Genomic DNA, 22523 nt, shown 5'->3' with positions numbered 1-22523 from the left:
AAATCTTAACCATCAGACCTAAGGCCTAGCAGTGCTTTCACCAACCTTTCTCAGTAAGCTCTCGGGCTTCTGTTAGAAAACAGTTCAGGACTGTGCTGAGGTTGCTCAGAAGCAGCTGGCAGTGCTGAAGGGACTGCAATGTCTGTGGGTCAATGAAGTTGCAGGAGCCGTCAAACAGTGGAACACCTTGTCAAGGAGAAATATTAAATCATCACTCAGCAGAGCAACTGCACACTTCCAAACTTAAACCCTTAAACAACCACAGGAGACTTAAAGAACCTCTTAAAAACCAGCAGCATACACTGGCAGATTACTGAAGAAGACCCTTTACAAAGAATGACTCGAGGTTTCAAAAACCACTAAACCACTACTCACATATTTGGTCCAGTTCATCTTTTGTACAGATCACTTTGTTCCACGTCCACTCAAGAACAAACCGTAAATTTACAGCAGAACTTGGCTGCTCTTTAAAAACAGAAAACAAAAAGGACATGAAATCACAATTTCTAACCCAAACTGACACAACATAAGAACAATGGAAGCAGCAGTACCTTCAGAAGTCCAGTGTTTAATGCATCCTGTCAGAAGTTCTAAAGATCCTGTCTGCACAGCAGCTGACAACACTGCTTCTAACTGCTCCTCCTGAACAGAACACACAAAAGCAAATCACAACCTCACATACTTTGCCTCTAAGGCTTACCTTGATAAACACTGGAGATTCTGTTGGTGACCTTTACAGTAGCTCTGAATCAGACACTACCTGAGCTGTTGACAGAAGTGTTTCTTTCTAACTGGATACCCATTCAGACATTAGTTGCAAATTCAACAAATTCCATATTCTTGATTCTTTCTTAATTCTAGCCACAGGCTGGACTGCAGGCAGGAACGCGTGAAGGGGACAGAGCAAACACCACTGTGTTTGCATGGAAACAGTGAAGCTGAGGCCAAGCAGCTCCTGAGACTAGCAAGACATGAAGCAGCTTTGACAGCCAAAACATTAAATTACAATTTGTTAAAGTACCATAAAGAAGCGAAACATTTCAGTTCTAATAGGCTGGAATTTCAGCCTGTTCAAGTACTGTATTCTAATGGCATGGCAGTCCTTGAGAAGGATAATGCACAGGCATGCACACACACTGGAAATAATTTAGCAGCTTATTCAAGCTCAGACATTTATTTCAGGTGAAATGATCCTGCATAAAATTTTTCTTTTTTTCTTTCCTCTATTTTTTTTTAAATAAACTTTACAAGTTTGCATTCTAAGTAAAATCATGGCATTTAAGAGCAATTTCTACGTATTAGAAGACATACAGGATATTTCCATCATTTTCAGAAAATGCATTTCAGAGAAGGAAACATGCCAAATACTACTTAGGGTACCAAACAAAATTCCAAGCTTCTTGACCCTAATTCTAAATTTTTTCTTTCTAGTATTCAATAGCAATCCTTGCTTAACGCAGTGCCTGAACAATATAGTGGCAATTCAGCAAAGGTCATCACAAATTTTCTTTCCTTCTCAAGTAATTTCACACCAGAGTTGACATCAGTAAATTTAATCAGAATGTAAAAACCTACAGGCTTGCAAAATAAGCATTCCATGGGCTGGGTCTGCTTGCCAAATTTGTTTTAGCTACCACATTATGCAGAAGTGTTATTTTTCCTGACAAATTTCCACAGTCTGGTGAAGAATCCCATAGACAGGAAGATAAAGGCAGGGGGAAGACTACTCTCCCCTTCCTAGTGCTTGCTGCTCCACTCCATGATGACCATCCAACCCTTCAGCTTTGACCCTGCCTGGAGAAAGATGGGCTGCTCATCACAAAGAGTCCTCCTTTCATGAAACTCTTCAGATGAGAAACAAAGTTTGCTGCACCAAAAATGGAAAATCCACAAGAGGGGTGTGAAGCCACTGTGGTAACAGACAGAATGGTAGCAGTGTTGAGAGATATAGGTGCTCCAGGTGCTGCAGCAAGAGGGCAGTCTAAGAGGAGGAAATCGAGCTATCACAGCACAAGACAAAGGCTACAGAAGTAAAGATCAGTTTTGAGAGGGTGCAGAAAAACCTACTGATGAAGGGAAAATGAGAGGAAGTGGTGATGCAATTGTCAGGTAGAGCAGACCATTGTAACTGGTTAGCACTTCCTAGGAAGGAAATAATGTCTAGTGCAGCAAGCTGGTGTTTGCAATAGTGCACATTGGAGGGATGCAGCATCAGGGCCACCTACTGCACTGCACCCAAGGCTCTGAGACTCTGAGGGCATGAAGAGGATGAAGGCTGTTCCCAGGGAAAGCTGCTTTCTGAAGCACATGCCCAGCACTGACTGAATGCTTCCACATGTGGACCTGAGGCATGGAATTTACAGACGGGTCACTAAAGACAAACCTCTCAGGGCTGTTCACAATCAGAAGACTGGATCTAAGAATATTATTACTTCTGCTAACTATACGTCAAAACCTGCCTCTCAGAGCAGCTTGCAATCAAAAATCATGGTCTTATAGCCTTTTCAGACAAGATGAATGTACTTCCCCCCGAATTCCCCAGGGTACACTCACCTGACTCAGACTGGATGGCTGGACATCAACCAGTCTTGGAGACAGCAAGCCAGCTACAAGACACCGAGTGTAGCTGTCACGAATCGCTTCACTTATTAAAGGACCAGATTTCTTCAAAAACTTCAGGGTCTGAAACATCAATCAAAACACACAGGTTAAGACAGCATTTAATCACTAAGGTCCTGGATCACTCAGACTGTCAGAAAGCTGCATTAGTAGCAGCAGGCTTTAGGTTAGCAATTTTGGTAAGCATTGCTATGTAGAGTCAAAGACAGCAGCACACTAACAGCTTGAGTTTCTAAAAAAAACATTCTATATAAGAAAAAACCCTTGCAATGCTGAAGGCAAGAAAGTATTTTCCAGCCTGTCTGTCAGTACACAGGCCTTACTTTCCCCTAACATTGACACAAAGTACATTCTGTAGAAGTTAAAACTAATACAACAACGAATCACTCTTTGAAAGACTCTATGCTCATTTGTGAGGAAGATGATTCATATGGGTATATTGAGTGAGCTGGAACTTAATTTGAAAGGGTTTGTCAAAAGCTGCACAGTGACTCAGAAATTATAATTTGGCCAAGGTTGAGAGAAAAAAATGCATTTCTTCTTAAACAGTTAAATCACTTTTCCCTTTCTCCATGCTGTTCTCCTTTCTCAAGTTCATCACAGCTGCTCAAAACCCTAACTCCACTCTACACAAAGAAGTAAACACTTTCCCCTTCTTCCACCACACTTGTCCTTCCTACTACAGCAATGCTGCAATTCCTTTCTAGCCATTCAACCCCTGCTCATGCCTCCCTAAAACAGTGCCATTTGCACAAAACTGGCAGGGGATGACTGCAGCTATGCATGTGTATGGGCAATGTTGAGCATCAAGTGGTCTCTGACACTCAAAGCACTGCAAGAGAAAAGCTAGTAAAGGTTCATCTCTTGACACTCTCAATACAATCAAAAAGTCACCTCCTTCTGGAAGCCGGTGCAAGTCATGTGAACAACTCCCGAGTTGAGCAAGCACGTCACATCTGCAGAAACAAGGAACATTTGACAGGCCTTGTTACCTCATCTCCAGTTTATGCTTTTTAAATAGTGCTGTCTGCAAAGACAAACCTCCAGCACCCCTTTCCTTCATCACATCACTTACACACTTCCCATAAAAACTGCTTACTCTCTGTCTGCAGAAACTTGAGTGCTATCCAGGTGCCTCAGCTCAAAGGCATTTCATTTTGTGACCATCACCCCTTCCCAGGCTATGTTACAGAAGCCCCAAAACCCAAAACTCAGTAGTCTGTCAGATATGTTTCACAAGACTAAGTACCTTGTCAGGACAAGGTACAATCAGGTTGGAGGTTTGCGGGCCTTTTTTTGGTTTGGTTTTTGTGTGACAAACAATGAACAAGAAAGAGAACCACCAAAGTGGCATTTGACCTCCAGTGAAGCTTGTCACTATTCAAATGAAAAGCAGTGAAATACCTACCAAAATTATAGGTGCTTGGATTAAAAAACTGTTCAGGTGGTGGATAAGAAGGAGGAACCCCCCGACTCAGACTACGCTCGTGTACCAGAATATCCAAAATGAGGTTTGGAGAAGTCATGCTTATTACAGGATCCAGTGACCACAGTGCAAAATAGGGGCAATCATGAAGGAATTCTTCTGGCCTTAAAGAGAACAAGTGCATAAGCTCAACAGCAATTCTTAAATTAACCTTCTGTAGGGCTATTGAAACCACTTAATTAAAACCCACCTCAATGAGTCTGGCATTTGAGCATGATACCAGCGATTGATGTCAAACACACCCAAGTAAGTAGATGGTTTTCCCTGACCATAGGTATTCACTTGCCAACTGAAGATCGATACACTGGTGTCAGGAGAGATTACTGTCAAAGACAAGACATTGTTTCTTGATGTAGAAAATATGGGATATCTGCTGTTTTTAAAACATCACTTTCTGTTGGCTTAATTCTGTTATTTCACTAATGAATCACAATATTAAGAATGATAAAAACAATATACAGAGTAGCAAATATCCGTGTGATAGGTTTTAATCATACTGCCTCTTTTAAATTGTTCAAATTGTATCTGTTCCAAAACAAACCAAATACACAATTATTATCTCATCAAGTTGTTCATCCAGATCATCAAAAAGAGGTATCAAATAGAACGGGCTCCAATACTGAGCCCTTGGAAACACCACTAGTGACCAGGCGCTTAATGGGTGCAGCCAGAGGTTTGAGCAGGATAAAAAAAAATTCAGGTAACATTCCTCAGCCATAGAAAGAATGGTCTTACTGTTCAGACAACTGGCAGAACAAATTGACTGACCAGCCTTATACCGATGACCCCATTCACTGCTCTAGCATCCCAGCAAACATAAAATAAAACCTACTTTTTCCCTTGAAGAATAATGGTCAGAGGGATAAAAAAGTACCACATAACTTCAGTGAACAATTTTTCTTTTTAAATAAACCCAACAAGGTCAGCTAGATGAATATTTAAGACTTTAAGACTGTGGGTATAGAACAGCACTCATTGTTTAGATTTCCAAACCATGTAGTTCAGAATAACCAAGCAGGGACAGCAGAACAAACCTTCATTAACGCCATCCTCTCTGTCAGCATGGTTGCGAAATTTTTCTATGGTCTGACAGCTGAGTAATTTAGTATTGCTGGTCTGCCCTCTCAAGGGAAAGATTCCACCAGTGAGGTCTAAACTGTACCTTTCATCACAGTATTCCAAACCCTGGGTGGAAAAAAAAAAAAAAAAAAAAAAAAAAAAAAAAAAAAAAAAAAAAAAAAAGAAAGAAAATAAGGTAATTTTCATTAGATCTACTAAGAAAGAATGTATATATCTAATGTAACATGCAATATTTTAGTGTTTATTTCTAATGAACTTATTTCTGATAGCAAATAAAAACTACATGTGACATTCAAGAGAATTAAGTGTCAAATTTTAACAGCTATTGGCTGAAAAGGCTTTGCACATTTTCAAATTTTAGCATTTCCTTAGCAAAGCCTTGCTCTGAAGCATGCATAGTTCATGCTATTTTATTAAGGAATTTTGGAAGTAACAGATATATGCAGGGCAGAAAAGAAAAATCAAAAACATCTCTTAGAAAAACTAACATGAAGCATAAGCAAAGAACCTCATCTTTTCTGTAGGATAACTGATCACTAAAACCAACTTTAAGAGAGATGATGTCCTGGACAAGAAGTTCACCATTCCAAAAGACAGTTCCACAAGATAGAGCACTAAAATTCCATAAACCTGCCCAGTATTCATTTAATGACTAGAAATTTCAGCTTTCATTCATACATGAAGAGCCACTCCCACATAAATTCAGTGCAGAGGGGAAGGAGAAAGTAATACCAATTAGTTCCTGGCAAAGACAACTTCCTAACCAAAGCTGCGCATTTTAAGTTTTCCACACCAGGGCAAGCAAATCCAAGTTAAGGAACTCTAGTGCATAGAAGACATTAAGCAATGATGTTCCAGGCCAGTTAAACGGGACAGTGTTCAAAGGAGTTGCACTGGTCAGACTCTGACATGAATGCAGAGACTGTCCACAAGTCTTGTGTAGTACAAAGGTAAGGATACACTCCAGGACCACAAACTGATCAGCAAGATACAGCAGCTGCTGAGATGATCTAAAAGAGGTCTTTGGAACTCTAATTTAAGTCTATCTTCTAGTCTTCTTCCTTGAGCAGATTTAAACCAGCCTTGAAGGCAACAGAGACTCAAGTCTGACACGTTTATAAAAACACAGTGCCACACGTTCTAAAAGTCCCATTTGTGACTTTTACCATGATATGAAGTCAAAGATGCATGGTTTCATAACCTCAAGTCTGATTCCTGGAATGTACACCACTGATGTAAGCAGACAAGTGTTTTAAGCTCCTGTGACTTATACTCAGTGAACAAGGAGCAGCAGCAGATTAATTTCTCCTTGTTTACTCAAACTTAGCCTGGCAAATGGGAACAATTATTAAATTTTATGTCACTGAAGACCAACAAGAAGCTTGATTCAGTCATGTACGCAGAGAGCCATCATGTCATACTGACCAGTCTGTGACCACAGTAAGTATTCCAACATGTAAGTATCCACTGAGCACAAATCCTGTCATGATGCATCCTTTGTGAATGGATTAAGAATTGTTTCGTGGGGATTTTTTGGAAGTAGATGCTATCAGGTCTCAGCATGAAAGTACATGATTAAGTGGTTTATCTGTATGCCAGCTGAAGAACCCGTCTTTCCTCCTCAGAGGGTGCAGATGTGTTCAGCTCTCTTCAACAGCCTTTTAAGATTGGTTCCTGTTATAATCTTTCAACACATGCCTGTGAATGTACTACTGGTTGTATAGTCTGTAGAGGGGTTCAAGTCTTACTTTAACTACACCACAGGTTTTCCAGGTCACAAACACAGTAACATTTTTAATCACTTTGTGTGCTTTTTTTTTTTTAAGAGTGTAAACTGGAATTTCTAATAAATCCACTTTAAAAGACTGATTAAACATTTCAACTCTCTGAGTTTTTATTGTCTTTGTCATGGCTAAGACTGTAGCTAAAAATAACTTTTAAAAGACGCTAAAACAAAACTGAAAATCAAAAGCAAATTTTGAGAGGATTAAAGAAAATTCTTCCTATCAACCTGCCAAAGTGATTAGAGCACTACAAGATGCAGGAGTGAACTGCAATGAAAGCCCTTATAAAAAAAAAAAAAACCCAAACAAAAAAACCCCAAGCAAACAAGGTGTTCTGTTCCTCTAGAGCACTGTGTATTTTTGTCACTGAAAAACTACACATGAAGATATGACATGCATATTCAGACATGTTGACCCACTTGAAGGTATTTCTACTTCATCACCATAATAGATGATATATTTTAAAAAAATGCCACCTTCTCCAAACACCTAACCTTTATTTGTTCAAAAGCAACACTTCGAAAACAGGAAGGCCCTTTCCTATAGACAAAAGGAAAAAAGAATAAAATTCAAACTCATTCAAAAAATTCAAAACTCAAAGTCCCGATTAAAAAAAAAAACTTTGAACCACAATCCAAGGATTACCTCAAATTCATTCTGTACTACTGAGAACATACAATAGCAAGTGTCAAATAGGAAGAAAGACTTGCTGTGAATTAAGATTACTTTCCCATCAAAAAGATCTTGGTAGAGTTTCATGCATACTGCTGAATACAATTAAACATTACAGAGGTGCCTCTTGTCTCTGTTAGATTATCTGAGATCTAATGATCCTCCCCTCCTATATTTTATCTATTCTATACCACAGCATCTCTGGAACCAGATCTAAAAATTTACAGAGACTTTTCTGAACAAATCATACCACTGTATATTGTATGTATATCTTTTGCTAGCTTTAAGAGTAGATTTCAGAGACAACCCATCCGAAACTTAAAACAAGAGTCATCTTTACAGCTACTGAGTTTCAGATTCAACACTGAAGAGACACTGTAGGTATTTTTGTAGGTGTATTTGAAGTCAGGCTGATAAGAGTTTAAAAGAAAAACAAGATTATAAAACAGAGATCAGAAATGTATAAAGAGAAATATATGACCATATTGTAAGAAAAGGAGACAGAAGCTTCCTCAAATCTACGCTTTGGTATCACAAAGCTATTCAAAGCCTTGTCTTCTCTTCCTATATGCCATTCATGTGATATTTAAATTAAGAGTAATTTAATTTCTAACAGCCATTTCCTCTTCAGAAATCAGATGTATAAGGGCTCCTTGCAAATGAATCTAACTGGAACACATGACACTGAAGTATAAAATTGTATGGCTTCAGCATGGACAGATTGTGTCTGACCAATCTGGTCATCTTCTATGATGGAGTGACTGAAACTCTTGACGAGGGAGAAGTGACCGATGTAATCTACCTAGACTTCTACAAGGTCTTTGACACAATCCCTCATGACATCACCATCTCGAAACTGAAGACAGGACAGGCAGATTTGAAGAGTGGACTACTCAGTGGATAATGAATTGGTTGGAAGGACCAAGCCAGAGTGTTGTGGGAAACAGTCTGTCTCCAGACATGGACCAATGTTGAGTGGTGTCCCTCAGAAACCTGTGTGGAGACTGGTGCTCTTCAGTATCTTCATCAATGACCCAAACAGTGAGATCAAGTGCACCTTAAGCAAGTTTGCAGATCACACAAGGCTGAAAGGTGCAGTTGACAAAACAAAAGGCTGGGATGTCATCCAGAGGGATTTGGAGAAGCCTGAGAGGTGAGCCAATGGGAATCACATGACATGAAGGTCAGCAAGTCCAAGTGCAAGGTGCTGCACTTGGAATGCGGCAATCCCAGACATGACTACAGACTGGGAAAAGTGACGGAGAGCAGCCCTGCCAAGAAGGACATGGGGGTTCTGGTGGACAAGAAGAAATATGCACTTACAGCCCACAAGTCCAACCTCATCCTGAGAGACCTCAGTGCAGCCTTTCAGCACATAAAGGGAGCTTATAAAAAAGAGGGAGACTGACATTTTACAAGGGCAGATAGTGATAGGATAAAGGAGAAGGGGTTTTCAACTAAAACAGGAGAGATTTAGATTAGATGTTAGGAAGAAATTTTTTACTGTGAGAGTGGTGAGGATCTGGAGGTTAGGCTGCCCAGAGATGCTACAGATGTCCCATCCCTGGAAGTGTTCAAGGCCAGGGTGGATGGGGCCCTGAGCAAACTGATCTAGTGGGTGGCATCGATAGTCATGGCAGGGGATTGGAATAGATGATATTTAAGGTCTTCCAACCAAAACCGTTCCATGATTCTATGACGTGTTCTAAAAAGTATGGAAAAAGAATGCCTAAAAAGACTCATCAAAAGATTTTTTTCTTAAGTCTCACTGATCTTTCATGGTAAATATCAATCTGGTCAACTTAACTGATCCTTACTTAGACAAAATTACTATTTTCATCTTCTCACATACAGGCCTGTCTTACCTCATACATGACTTGTCCTGATGCCAGGCGTTTCCTGTCACCAAATGCTAACTGCAACAGATGTAAACTCACAACATCACCTTCACTGAAAAAGATATAAATGAGAAAATTTGATTACAAAGCTGCTTTACAATTCCCATTATCATTTCATTAGATCTAGGCTGAAACTTACTTAAGAGCATGCTCTTGCTGAAAAGAAAAACACTGCTTCCCAAAACATGATAATTGGTCACATTTAGCCATTAAAACAGAAAGGAGGAAATTTTGACATGAACAGCTTCAGGGGCAAGTGCTAACTATGCCTTTGTTTGGAAAGCTTTAATATGCAACATGGAGGAAAAAATTGCTGAATTGCTGGAAATAACTCACAACAGTAAAGTGTTCTCCCTGAAAACTGCTTTTAAGTTGAACTTAAGAAGACTGCCAGTCTATGAACAGCTGTGCTGATTAAGTAGCTTGCTGATGATGCTTACTGTTCTGCATCTGCAGCCTAAACCACTTTAAATGGTACTGAATATCATGGTAGGAATACCAAACAAATCTTGAAGCAGTAATCAAGAAACAAGGGAAATCATTTGAGACTGCAAACACAAAAACATAGCCACCGTTTCCTTTGCCTTCTTCCACAAGGTAGGAAAGAGTCAACCCCTCTTTGCAATCCTGAAAAAACTGCACCGTAAGCTTAACACTTTTAATCTCCTGTACAGTTAAAGAAACAAAATGAATACACAGATATCAACCAAATATGAACAAATATTTTTTTAAAAAATCAGTGACTTATGGTAAGATTTTACTCACCTTTGTTGTGTAGACTGAACAGCCCACAAGTAGCAACAATTGCGGGGATCATTCTCAGGCTCTTGAAAAGTAACTGCATAGACAGGAATCCTTCCACCTTCAAGTTGGGAGTGGTGCCTACAGGTTTAAAAGAAAAATATAGAAAAAAGGAGAGCCTGCTGGATCTGGCTGTTTGTAGAAGGGTAGAAGCATCTTCAGGGAAAAAAGGAGTTTGCATGCTTATCCTCAAAGTACAGATGGTCATACTTCCATTTGAAACAACTGATGACTGACACCCACTACTTCTTAAGTATTTGTCTTCCCAACTTCCGAACTTGAACTGCACTTTCACAAACTTTTCTTTGCATCTAATTATGTGTCTATTTATGCATCCATAATACATTCATAGTTTCTGGTGAGGCACTGTACATTTCCTTAAGTAACACCTATCTGAATCTGGTCATATATTTCAAGTGGCAGATTTAAAATCACCTATAAAATTCACTATTGATTATAAATACATGTATCCCTTATTCTGACCCCCAAGTCTTTATAACAAACTTTAATTCACATATCCATTCTGGTCTGAGAATGAGACAACCACCAATTTCCATCAAGGCTAAAATATAGGAAACAATGTGTTTTCAGGCACAGATCAACTGTTGAATTATTATGTCTCAATAGATCCATCATGGACAATTTAAAGAATATTATCACCAAAATAACATTATTCACATAGTAAAGCCTTTCAGTGGGTGCCCTAATTGCAGTAATTGGTTCTGAATCATTCTAAAATCTTTCACAGAAACACATGCATTGCCTGGGTTCACATAATACACCTGCACAGAACAAACAGACTTATAAAAAATCAGTTCTATCACATCCCTACTGCATGAGTTTCTGAAGCAAAAAATTGAGACTCCTGCACCTCCAAGTGTGATCAAGTGGAAGTGACTACTTACTCCCTCTTCAAAGTTTTCATACTCCATAGTGACAAGTAGCCATCAGAAAAACCCACAACGAGCTGGTTGCTTCTGCTTATGTAGCACAGGGTTGATACTGCTGTTCCTGAAGGACTTCGTAATTGGAAACAGAGATGCCTCCCTTCCCTGGTCACAGCTTCTCTTCTTTGTGGAACTTCAGCAGGAATTCTAGTGACAACTTCTAGATCTACACACATAAAAACGGGCAAGAAATTAACGCATTTTGCCACTTCAGCTGCATTTTAAACTCATGTGATTATACAACATGTATAATCTAATTTTTGCAGCACCTTTTTGGCTATTCCTGTTTCTGCACCCATTCAGAGAACAGAAGGACTCTCCATTGGGACAGGTATTCTCACTCCTACTTCAAAATTGGGTACAAATGTAACCATTGTAGACAAATTCCTTTATTGGGCCTCATGAGGAAGCTACTTCAAGGGACACGAACTCCTGAAGCCACTCTTACAACACCCAAAACAGTGTATGCAATCTGAAAACACAAATTGCAGGATTCATTCACCCAAATGCAGGGTTTTTGATAAGCCAGATTTATTTTAAAACACAAGCCTAAAGCCTGACCCAAGTCATTCAGGGAAACAGGAGAACACTCCCAAGGAATTTGGTACTTCTGACACAACTTCCCATCCCACAGTTGCACTGACTCAAATGGAAAAATTCCTACCTCCCATTGGCAAGAATCACAGGGACAAAGAGATGTGGGCAGCAAGAGGCCTTCTTAACATCAGGAGGAGTATTAAGCCACTCCCATTTTTGGACCAGTTCAGAACCATACCATGTCAAACTGCTGCCTGCAGTCAGCAATGTCAGGAGTCAGCACATGCTGGGCTCTGCATTGCCATACAAGCTGGGTTTTGAAAAGAAACACGTTTTCTTACTTCTAAATTCAAGTTTAAAAACTGCAGCTTACCCGATGCTTCTACTTCATTCTGACTGCAAGATAAATCATCCAAACAAAGGTCAACCAGAAGGACGTGGCCAACATCTGTGGCCACCGCTGCCACTCCAAAGAGCCATCGCAGACTCTGATGCAGGTGCCGCGTGCTCACGCTGGCTCCGCCGTCGTTGCTGATGGGTTCGATGGCAGTCACCTGCAGGGAACTGCAGGTTAAGATCAAAGCTCTTTGACAGGCTCAAGAGCAATCCTCAGGAGGAAAGCCAGCATTAGCACATCAGAAACAGGAAACAAAACACAGGATAAGACTTCCACGGGAATGAAACAATCCCAGAAAGGATTGGAGGGGGGTGCTAGCTTACTAAAATCTATGCTGGCCTTCACTTTGACTGATAATATCCAACAAAAATTTTAAATGCACACCAGCACTCTTACAGATGGTAAGGAAAACTGTAAAAGGCAGCCTAAACCAACAGCAAGAGACCAAACAAGAACTTGCTCAGCCTGAGGCAGGAGCTCTCTCTGCTCCCTGATAGGCCAAGCACTCCCCATGACCTCAGCACAAGGTGAACAGACCCTTCAGCACCCACACCACACCCAGCACAATACTGACTGCTCTAGCAGAGACACAAACACACCAGGGCTCCTGCACTAGAATAGGGGCTATCTTCCAGCCTCTTACAAATGCAGCACCATGAAAGCACACATCAGCTGTACATCAACAGCAAAGGTTTGTCTGAAATAAAGAACTGACCATCACAAGTTAGTCTTTTTATGTAGCTTATTTACTCCCAGAAGTGCAGGAAAATATCCAAACTTATGGGCCCCCTGAGGTTTTCTTCTGTGCTATATCAAGCACTTGCTTGTGACTGCGCTGCCTGGCCACCTGCTATACCATCCACCTTTCACCTTGAACACAAGAACTCCAATCTTACAAGTATCTTTAGTTATTTAGCAAACTTGGTTTGGTTTCAGATTTCTTATGATTCAAATTAAATTTTTAATCCTCTCTACTGCTCCGAAGACTAACAAAAGTATTTTCATTACTCGGATTCTTGTGTTCCTCGTGAGTGATGAGGAAATACAGAACACATCTTGCTGTGCAATTAGGCAAGGTTGAAGTGTTGCTTTTGAGTTCTTTTCAAGTTATTTTCTTCACTGTACAACTGGCTCCAAATGAATCTTTACTAGTTTTGGATAGGCTTCCAAAAATCTTCCCTGGTTACTTCAATTTTCCATGTAGAAGCTCCTGAAATTACATGTTTTTCCACTATGCTATGCACTGCTTTTTCCTATTCTCCTAGTGCTTTGCCAACTCATTCTGGGAAAGAACAAAGAAAACTCTTCTCAGCTCATTGAATCTGAATGCTGCCCTTCTGCCTCATACACACCAGGAAAATTTGGGAAAGTACCATGCAACAGTTCTGAAATACGCAACTGTTATAAACAGTTAGATGTACTTCATGTTTTTAATTCAGAATCCAATTCAAATCATACTCATCAACATTTTCAGTCATCTTCTGCTGCATTTCACACACATATCAAGAGGGCATCAAGAGACACTCACAGACGCATGAAAAGATATTATGCCAAAATTCTTTCTAAGCTCCTGAGTTTGGGTTTCTGAACTGATTTCTTTATTCTCTGAACGATTTAACATCCACTCTTACACTAAAAAGCATTCACACGGTCACAATAAACACCCTGTATTAATACACTAACAACTTGACATCTTGGAGCAGAGTTGCTCCAAGTTAAACTGTACAACTTAGCTATCCACAGAATTTATACCTGTTGAGAAAATAGTCCCAAAAACACAGTGCTCATTAAAGGTTTAAAAGAGTAACGACAGAACTGCAGAAAGTGACGTTAAGAAAAGATCCACATTTTACTTTTAAAAATAATCAATCTGAAAATCAGAGAAACATTCATGCAAATCAATCCCACCAAACTATACATTACATAATATGCAAATATGAGTTTCTTAAAGAAGTCAAAACATATGGACAGCAACCAAGTGCAAGTTTTATCTACTTGTTTTTGCTTACCCTTATTCCCAACTCACAGCCTGAAAGTTAAGACTTCAATTAGCAATACCTGTGTCCTGACTATGCTGACTTAACTAACGAAATACCAAAGACACAGGAACCAAAACGCAAGCAACAGACCAAACATACTTGTAATCATGAGCTTTCAGGGCATAAGAGCAAAACTTTCAGAGCAGCTTTGGCTTTATTTCAAAATTCCTACCCTTCAACCCAACAACCAACTCTTTCCTGCAGGGCTTAATCTTTGCTCCTGAATCGAACAACTCTAGAACAACTCTCTAATACAACTGATTGTTGGAACTAGCTTCTATTTCAAAACACTTCCACAGCTACACATTTGACATGGAACATAATCCTTACTTCTCAACCTGTACTTTTCCTAGCTTAATTAGACAGAAGAAATAAAACCTAACACACCAACATCACTTACCAAAACATAATTTACTTATTATATGTTCACACTAGCATACAGCCTGCCTTTCCATCTACAACTCGAGCAGATAGCAAAACACCTCACTGGAACACTGATACAACTTGTATCTTCAGAAGTTAACACAAATGCTTACTCCTACTAACAAGACTTCAACCTGTACTCTAGCAAGTCAAACCAAACGATGTTAGGGAAAACTGAGTAGTAAATAAGTATTTATTTGTTGCAGATTCTAAGATGATAAAAACACAGTGAATCTTGATGTTGTGATAACTTGATCTGATTCTTGTTTCCACTGCATTAATGAGACACAGAAACACATCATCATTTGAATTCAAGGGTTACAGAAGGCCGAAAAAATTATTGACACTACACCACTGTATCCCATCTACACAAACACTATATCCATTCAAGCAGAGATTCAAGGACTGCAGACTGAAAGTAAATCTGCCAACTATCTGACAGAGAACTCACTAAAATATTTTTTCCAATCCTAAGTTAACAGAAAAATCTGTTCTGTTCCCACGTCACCTGCTCCCTAGTCTGAGATTGATGGGAACGTGTCAAAGTCATTAACAGCAGAATGATGGGAGTCTGAGATACTTTAAGGACAGTATTCCTGACAAAAATGAGCCATTTAGGAAAGGTATATTACAATCAATTAAAGTGGGGTTTCCTTTTTTGCTCTGAAAAAAAATAAAGGTTTTCAATGCCGTTTTTTTAAAAGCGGAGAATTTCATCACTATGTGCTCTACATTTTTTTTTTCTATCAGTAACTCAAAAGATAACGCAATTGCTAAGTCCAAGATTTTACAAGGCTCTTCTGACTGGATAATCTGAACTGACAATATGTTAATACAACATAAAAAGGATAAGTCATACAAAGAGATGCACAAGAGCTTCTCCTGAAACAAGATTATGCAGCACCAATCAACACAAAATCTTCATTTCCCCAAAAAGATACATACCCTTCCAGGAAGAACAACTGCTTTAACCACTCTTGAGATCCCAAGGTCATACAGACAGAGAACACTTCCCTCTGCTTCCTCCAACCCAACCAGGAGTCCAGTCCTCTTCTGCCAAGAAAACTCCTTTACCACGCGAACGGTGGGAGGCTGCTCGTTCACTCCGCTGAAGCGATACGCAGAGAGCCGCTCTCCGGTCACTGAGTTCACCACCTCCAGCTGGGGGCCACACGCCAGCCACGCCAGGCCACTCCTGCCTGCAGGGCAAAAGAAACACCACTCAACAAATGCCCAGCAGAAGAACTGAAACAACAGCAATGGCACTGCCACTGGGCCTTTCCCTCAAATGCACCTAAGGGAAGAAGGCCAACCTGCCTACACCTGGACAATTATTTTAGATCACCCAATGCAATCCTCAACCAGCACTTCTTAAAATTAATAACCCCATTCTTTTGCATTTGTACTTGTCATTCCTGCACTCAAGAACCTCGACTGTTTGGGATAAAGATTACAATAGACTGAGCTCTAGTCTGTACACCATACTTGGCCTGGCTTTGCTAAAAAACTCCTAAATATGTACAGGAATACAAGTCTCAAAGCATACTTCAAATACAGCCCATCTAAAACAATTCATTTCCAGTTAAGAATTTTGCTTGACACATCACCACTCTGGGCAGGGATCTGGACAGGAAATTATCTTAAAATGGGCACTGCTTGCTTAATTCCAACTTTTACATGTGCTGATCCCAGAAAGATTTTAACAAGTGTTGTTTCACTCAAGAGTTTAACACTTGCTCCTTTTCTGAAGAACTTCAAGCTCAAAGGAAGGATGAGCTCCATTACTGCAAGTACTGTCAGGTAAGTAAGATTCTACCTGGTCTTAACAGAAACCCAGACATCCAGACAGGCTTCCAGCTCTACCTTCAGATCACCTAGAAAGTCAACTGCTTAATCTGCTTAGCTGTTGTCAGCAACTCTCACTGGGTCCTCATCTGCATCCTATTAAATACCTTGGAAATACACAGGCAGCACTTAACAGAGCCGTCCCTCTTTCCACTTTTTATTTAGACTAGAGAAGAAAAAGGAGCATATTGTGTCTCTGTAACTATTTCTGCATGAGATGCTATGATGGACGTAGAGCTTGAGCTGGTAAAAAGAATACATCCCAAAACAACACTGTTCTTTCCTTGAAAATTGCCTTCTATTTCATTCAAAACTGAGGAGGGCATGGCCAGCTATATTATTTAAATAGCACATGATTCTAGCAGGCTGTTCCACTTTCAATGCTTCTAATTGTTAAAATATCCTGTTAGCACTATCAGAACCTGATGCATTTCACTTCACAGAACCAACCTGATGCCATGAGCCTGTGCTTCAGGCAATAACAACTTCATACCAAATCCAAATTTAAAGGAAAATGCTCACCTCCAGAAAACTTCCCACACAGTGCAGAGTCTAGGGTGATCTCATCTTCCCCAAGTGCCTCAACAGTCACCTCTGGAAACTGCAGCAGACTGCTCGTTACCTGAGCCGTTAGGTCTCGCATTCTTCACTGGAAGTAAAGAAAACAAGGCAAAGAGACTCATGTCAGCCATAAATATCTTTGAGACTGACCCAAGCTTCATCAGTATGCAGTGACAAATCTCCCATAAATCATTTGTAGCTCTTTTTTGCTCAAAAGAAATGGCACTTAGGACAGTTTTTCATCTCACATCAGAGCAAAAGGAGAATCTTGAGCTTTTCCAATGCCTACAAGATCACCAACAAAAAGTGACACAGAGGGATGAACAAGATAAATAAGAGGGAAGAGAACAACACACCAAGTTCAAGCTTACTCATACAGGTTATCAAGATTTGATCTCAAAAAAATCATATTTTAAAAAGCTTCTCAGTAAGAGGTATAACTCTCTGCCCTTTCCCTTGATTTAATACATTATTATTTGTTGTCAGTTGTCTTCTAGTAGATGTCACAGATCAGCCATGTCTTGTTTACTTTTTGCATGCTTATTTTTGACATTCAGGAATACAAAGTTCTTGACCAAATTCATCCTCAAATTCTTCCAGAAAACATAGTGCTAATACTTTCAAGAAATACTGACTTTCATAGCTCATTAATTAGAAGTATTTTTCCATACACTTAAGAGGTGAATATAACACAACACTTCAAAATATTGTTCTTTTTCTCTGCTGAAATCCTTGTATTTCTTATTCCAGTCCCTTCCTTTCTACTGCCTTTCATTATCACATCTCTGCAGTATTAGAGAAAAAATTTCTAGGCCTCTCAGACAGTTTTATACTCATACAGGTGCTCCACAAGAGTACACATTTCAGTATGTCAAGACAGATTTTTTTTTTTTTTGGAGAAACTGAAGAGCTGAACTAATTTACAGGATTAAACAGGTGACTAAATATGAGATAATCCATATGCATGGAAATACAAATTACTTTAAGTATCTCTGTTTTGCAAGTCATCTGGCTTATAGAAAAGGCCTCTGACAGACAAGACAAATTCAACTGTCTTGTTCAAATAGTACTGCTTTCTTCATGACATCTCAAGATATTATACACATGTACTAGTACTGGGTTGTGCTCTCATATCTGCTGCCAGCAGGACAACAACGAGTGCGTGAAGTACAGGAAGGGTAAGTCAGAGTCCTGCACTAAGCATAAGTCAACATTTTGACAAAAATGTTGCTGATTGCAAAGCCAGTACTGCAGCCAGCCAGCCTGACCACTCTGCCAGCATTCACTACTAGCACAGATCAGGTTCCAAGTGGGACAACTCACTTGCAGTAGTTTTGCTGAGTTTCTCTTTTGGTACTTGCCATCAGTTTCAAGTGACAACTTCTGCACTGTATCCAGGGGTCCAGAGAGTAAAAGGTCTCACAATTTGACCAGCATTCTTGCTTAGTTTAATTGCAATTTAGTGGATATATTTTAGGATTAACCCATAATATCAAATACTAATTCAGACACATCTGGTTGATGAATAGTAGATTTGAAACGTTTCAGCGTGTGCTTGTGTTCCTGTCACTGGGCACCACTGGAATGTTCCTGGCTCCATCTGCTTTACACCCTCCCTTCAGGTATTTATGTGCATTGATGAGAAGTCTCAAGCCTTCTCTTCTCCAGGCTGAACAGTCCCAGTCTCCCAGCTTTTTCTCAGCAAAGAGCTGATCCAATCTCCACTAACTATCTTTGTGGCCCTTCGCTGCACTCTCTCCAGTACCTTCATCTCTTATCTTGAGAGGTAAGCCTAAACCTGACACAGCATTCCAGCTGAGGCCTCCCCAGTACAGTACTAGAGGAAGGATCACCTCCCTTCACCTGCGGGCAAAGGTTCTTCCTCACACAGCCCAGGCAGGATACCATCAGCCTTCTTTGCTGCACACAGTGCCAGGGCACAGTGATGGCTCATGGCCAACTGGGTGTCCCAGGGCCTTTTCTGGCAAGCTGCTTTCCAGCTGGGCAGGCCCCCGCACACACTGGTGCCTGAGGTGGTTCCTGCCCAGTGCAAGACTTGGTGCTTTCCCTTGTTAAACTACATAAGGTTCCTGTCAGCCCATTTCTCCAGCCTGACAAAGTACCGACTCTGACAACATATATTAAGGAATTTTAGAAAAGGGCACAAGATTCCAGAATTATTGCAGTGAATAAAATTGTTTTCTTTTTTTTTGTAAATAAGAATGGAGATGTCTGTGTGGTAAGTATATGATTATTAATACCATATACCACAATAATAGCAAGATAGTTCTAAGTAAAGAGTGAACAAATATCTTTCAGTAGGGCAGGTAAGAGCATGCAAGGAAACTTCTCAGCTCTGAGCTCTTCGTGAGTCACCCTGAGCGATCCTGCTTGAGACACTGCCTACTTGCTCTGCCAAGAGCACAGAACCTTGTGTGGCTAAATTGGAAATCAAATTGAAATATCCTCTACTAGGGAGATTTGAGCTTAAAAAACAAACTCCTCACCATCCCAAAAAGAATTCTTCCCGGATGGAAAGCTCATATGATAACACAGTGTGCTCCTGCCTACAATATTAAAAAAATCTGTCCACGAACACCAGTAAGAACTATCAAGTAAGTAGAACTCCAAGACCCTAAACCCTTTTTGTAGAAAATGAAAATACTAGAGCATCAGGCATGCTCAGTTTTGCTCCAGTAAGGCAATAACCATTTTAAACACCTCTTTTTGTTTTTAGAAATCAGGCATGGAACAATGTTGATAAACTTTATAACAAATTATGAACCATATATACTGACCTCTCTATAAGGATGCCTTCCTTGCATCATTTTGCTAAGTTAAACCAAGAACTGCTAAGAAATCATAACAGAGGGGAAATACTTAGATCTAGATTAAAGGCACAAAGCCTCTCAACTTTACAAGATATATCCAACAGTAACTGCATTCGGCTCTCTTCGAAACAATAACTACAATCACATTCTTATTTCTGTTAGAAAACAGATTAGGGTAAAATGTCACATGCTTACTCCATTTTCAGGAATAAACCAGAATTCATCCTTCCAGCTGTATCCTACAGCAATGCAGTCTGCATGCAAGTTGCCAAAATGAGCATTCTTTTTCACCCTAGGAACTTATAACTTCCAAAGACCATGAACTATTTCCAAAGACAGAAATGTCATTAATTTTTTGATTAAAATGCTTGGAGGGGGGAGAGGGAAGGAGGGAAAAGAAAGAAAGAGAAATTGTGTGTTCAGGCAGAATTACATACAGCCAAGCCAGAGTTCTGAGATGTCAGTTTTGACTGATGGTATTACACAAAAATCAGTTTAAAAGGCCAACAACATTATGGGCTCACTGAAGAAAAAGCTAAAAATATGGTCAGTCACAGCTAAAGACAAGATTTCACAGGACATGTTGACTTCACTGACATCAAAAGAGAGATCTTGCTGCCATTTCTCATCTCATATTTGCTCCTTTGTTCTAGTACTGTATTTTGGAAGACATTTCCAGCATACCACACTGGTATGCCATCCCACTGCTGGCCCTTCCCAGCACAAATTCCAGAATCACATCGAACAGAAAGACTTGCCAGAATCACACATGACCACCTCTTCTAAACACCCTGCTCAAGCTATCACCTAGAGCAGGCTGCCCAAGGCTGGATGCAGGTGGATTTGGAACATTTAATTCTCCAACACGTTTTTACAACCAGCAACATGACAAGACCAACTACAGAAACACCTGCAACCCATGCAACAGAGTGAATCTCTCTTGCCAATTTAAGGATTCTATTCTCTCCACCACACCAGCAAACCAGCATCACACCAGGAAAAGCCTGTCACCACTGCTTCTCCAAAACTATGTCCAACACCTTATTAGGCAGAAGACGCATAATTAATAGACGCTTGATCACTCTTGAAAAAGCCAATCCCAGGCAAATCGATGCAGGAAGGAGAGCTGAGGCAGCACGTGGATGAGGAGCTGGTCTGCCCAAGATACAGAGCTGTGTGCCCAAGCGCATGGGACAGCTGCCAGCCAAGGCTGCCACAAGCAGCCAGACTGACGGGCCCTGCACAGGCACCTGCACGGCCACGCTCAGCCTGTACCCCAAACGGGGTGCAGCCATCCCGACACAAACAAGTCCCTCAATTTCCTCCAATTTCCCCAGACACGATCAGGAAGCAATCATAAGACCTGAAAGACTGACACCAAGCATTCTATTGGCAGAAGCTCCAGACATGGACTCACAGTTTACTAAGGAAATGAGCACTTCTGTTTAAGCCAGCAGCAACTCTGCTTCGCGATGTTTTGCTTCGTGCAAAGACCCAGAGATCCCCACAAATCGCACTGGGTTCTTCTAAAGCTGTGGCCTCCCCATTGCACCCATCCCGCGTCCCGCAATCGCCGCTCTACGAACAGAGCGCATTTCCCGCCTCCTCATGGAATACAACCCCGAAGGCCGGCGGGGGAGGGGGAAATTAGAAAAAAGTAAAGAAAAACCCTCCAAATACACGACCGAAGGGGCGAGAACAGAGGGCGTGCGCGGGTGGCCGGGCAGTAGGGAAAGCTTCTGGCAGCAGCCGCCACATCTCCCACGCCCCCCAGCCTGACGGAGCCTCCCGGCTGCGGAGCCTCCCATGTGCGCTGCCCAGGCCGCGCCGCCCGGGCCTCTCCCGCCGCCGGGGGCCGGGGCACGTGTGGCGAACGCGGCGCCGCAGCCCGGGGGTCACTTACATAAGGGACGGGCGGCCGGGCCCGCCCGAGGGCCCCGCGGGCCCGCGCTGCGCCAGCGGCGGTGCCGGCCTATGAGGCTCGGGAGAGGCCGGTACCCGCTGGTACGGGGGGGAAGGAAGAAAGGGAAGAGCGAAGGCAGACGGGCGGGCGGGGGTCGTCGTTGCCGCCACCTCCGCCGCCTCCTCCTGTCCGCGCCGCTGCGCCCAGCCCAGCCGAGCCCGCACTCCCGGTACGTGCGGGTGCCGCTGCCGGTGGCATCTCCCTCCCGCAGCGGCGACAACGGCCCGGCCCGGCCCGGCCCCGCGCGCCCGCGCACCCACCTCGCTCGCTCACCCGCCGCGCGGGGGGCGGGACGGGATGGGGGGGCGGGCGGAGTTCTCGCGAGATCCGCAGCCGAGCCTCCGCGGGAACTTTCAAATGCGCGGGACACGGCCCCGGGCGCTGGCGGCGGAGGACTCCGGACTACGGATCCCGGCGTGCCGCGCGGCGGCTGCTTCCGCTCCCGCCCCGGTGGCCGCTGTCTGTCGCGGGGCACGCCGGGAGCTGTAGTTCCTGGGCCGGCAGGACCGGCGCCCTACCGAGCCCGTTCGTGGCCTCCACCCCGCACCTCGTGGGGACGGATCTGCTCTCCTGCCCCGCCGAGGGGCAGCCGCCGGCAGGGAGAAAGCTGGCCCTGCCTACCTGTGTCCGTCTCATCGCA

The 22523-nt window shown here is 41.9% G+C and overlaps 1 protein-coding gene across 4 annotated transcripts in view; it reads right to left on the bottom strand.

Moving 5' to 3' along the window:
* The window catches only part of LOC128785148 (protein ELYS-like), a 40995-nt gene extending 18813 nt beyond the window's left edge, over positions 1-22182 (bottom strand). The window contains exons 1-15 of one of the 4 annotated variants that reach the window (XM_053937399.1): positions 22144-22182; positions 17051-17177; positions 15629-15882; positions 12198-12378; positions 11246-11453; positions 10305-10421; positions 9507-9591; positions 5140-5290; positions 4296-4428; positions 4028-4209; positions 3514-3575; positions 2554-2682; positions 552-642; positions 376-465; positions 46-186 (exon numbers count right to left, since the gene is read on the bottom strand). In XM_053937399.1, the coding sequence (XP_053793374.1) occupies positions 46-186; positions 376-465; positions 552-642; positions 2554-2682; positions 3514-3575; positions 4028-4209; positions 4296-4428; positions 5140-5290; positions 9507-9591; positions 10305-10421; positions 11246-11453; positions 12198-12378; positions 15629-15882; positions 17051-17171 (1945 nt within the window). In that variant the 5' untranslated portion in view covers positions 17172-17177; positions 22144-22182. Of the gene's footprint in view, positions 1-45; positions 187-375; positions 466-551; positions 643-2553; positions 2683-3513; positions 3576-4027; positions 4210-4295; positions 4429-5139; positions 5291-9506; positions 9592-10304; positions 10422-11245; positions 11454-12197; positions 12379-15628; positions 15883-17050; positions 17178-21823; positions 22018-22143 lie in introns of those variants that run through there. The other 3 variants (XM_053937398.1, XM_053937402.1, XM_053937401.1) reach the window with 3 other exon arrangements.
* Positions 22183-22523: the final 341 nt, after the last annotated feature.

The sequence above is a fragment of the Vidua chalybeata genome, chromosome 3 (assembly GCF_026979565.1).
Source record: "Vidua chalybeata isolate OUT-0048 chromosome 3, bVidCha1 merged haplotype, whole genome shotgun sequence".
NCBI lineage: Eukaryota > Metazoa > Chordata > Aves > Passeriformes > Viduidae > Vidua > Vidua chalybeata.
The sequence above is the reverse complement of the archived record's forward strand: the minus strand, read 5'-3'. Positions and strand labels throughout refer to the sequence as shown.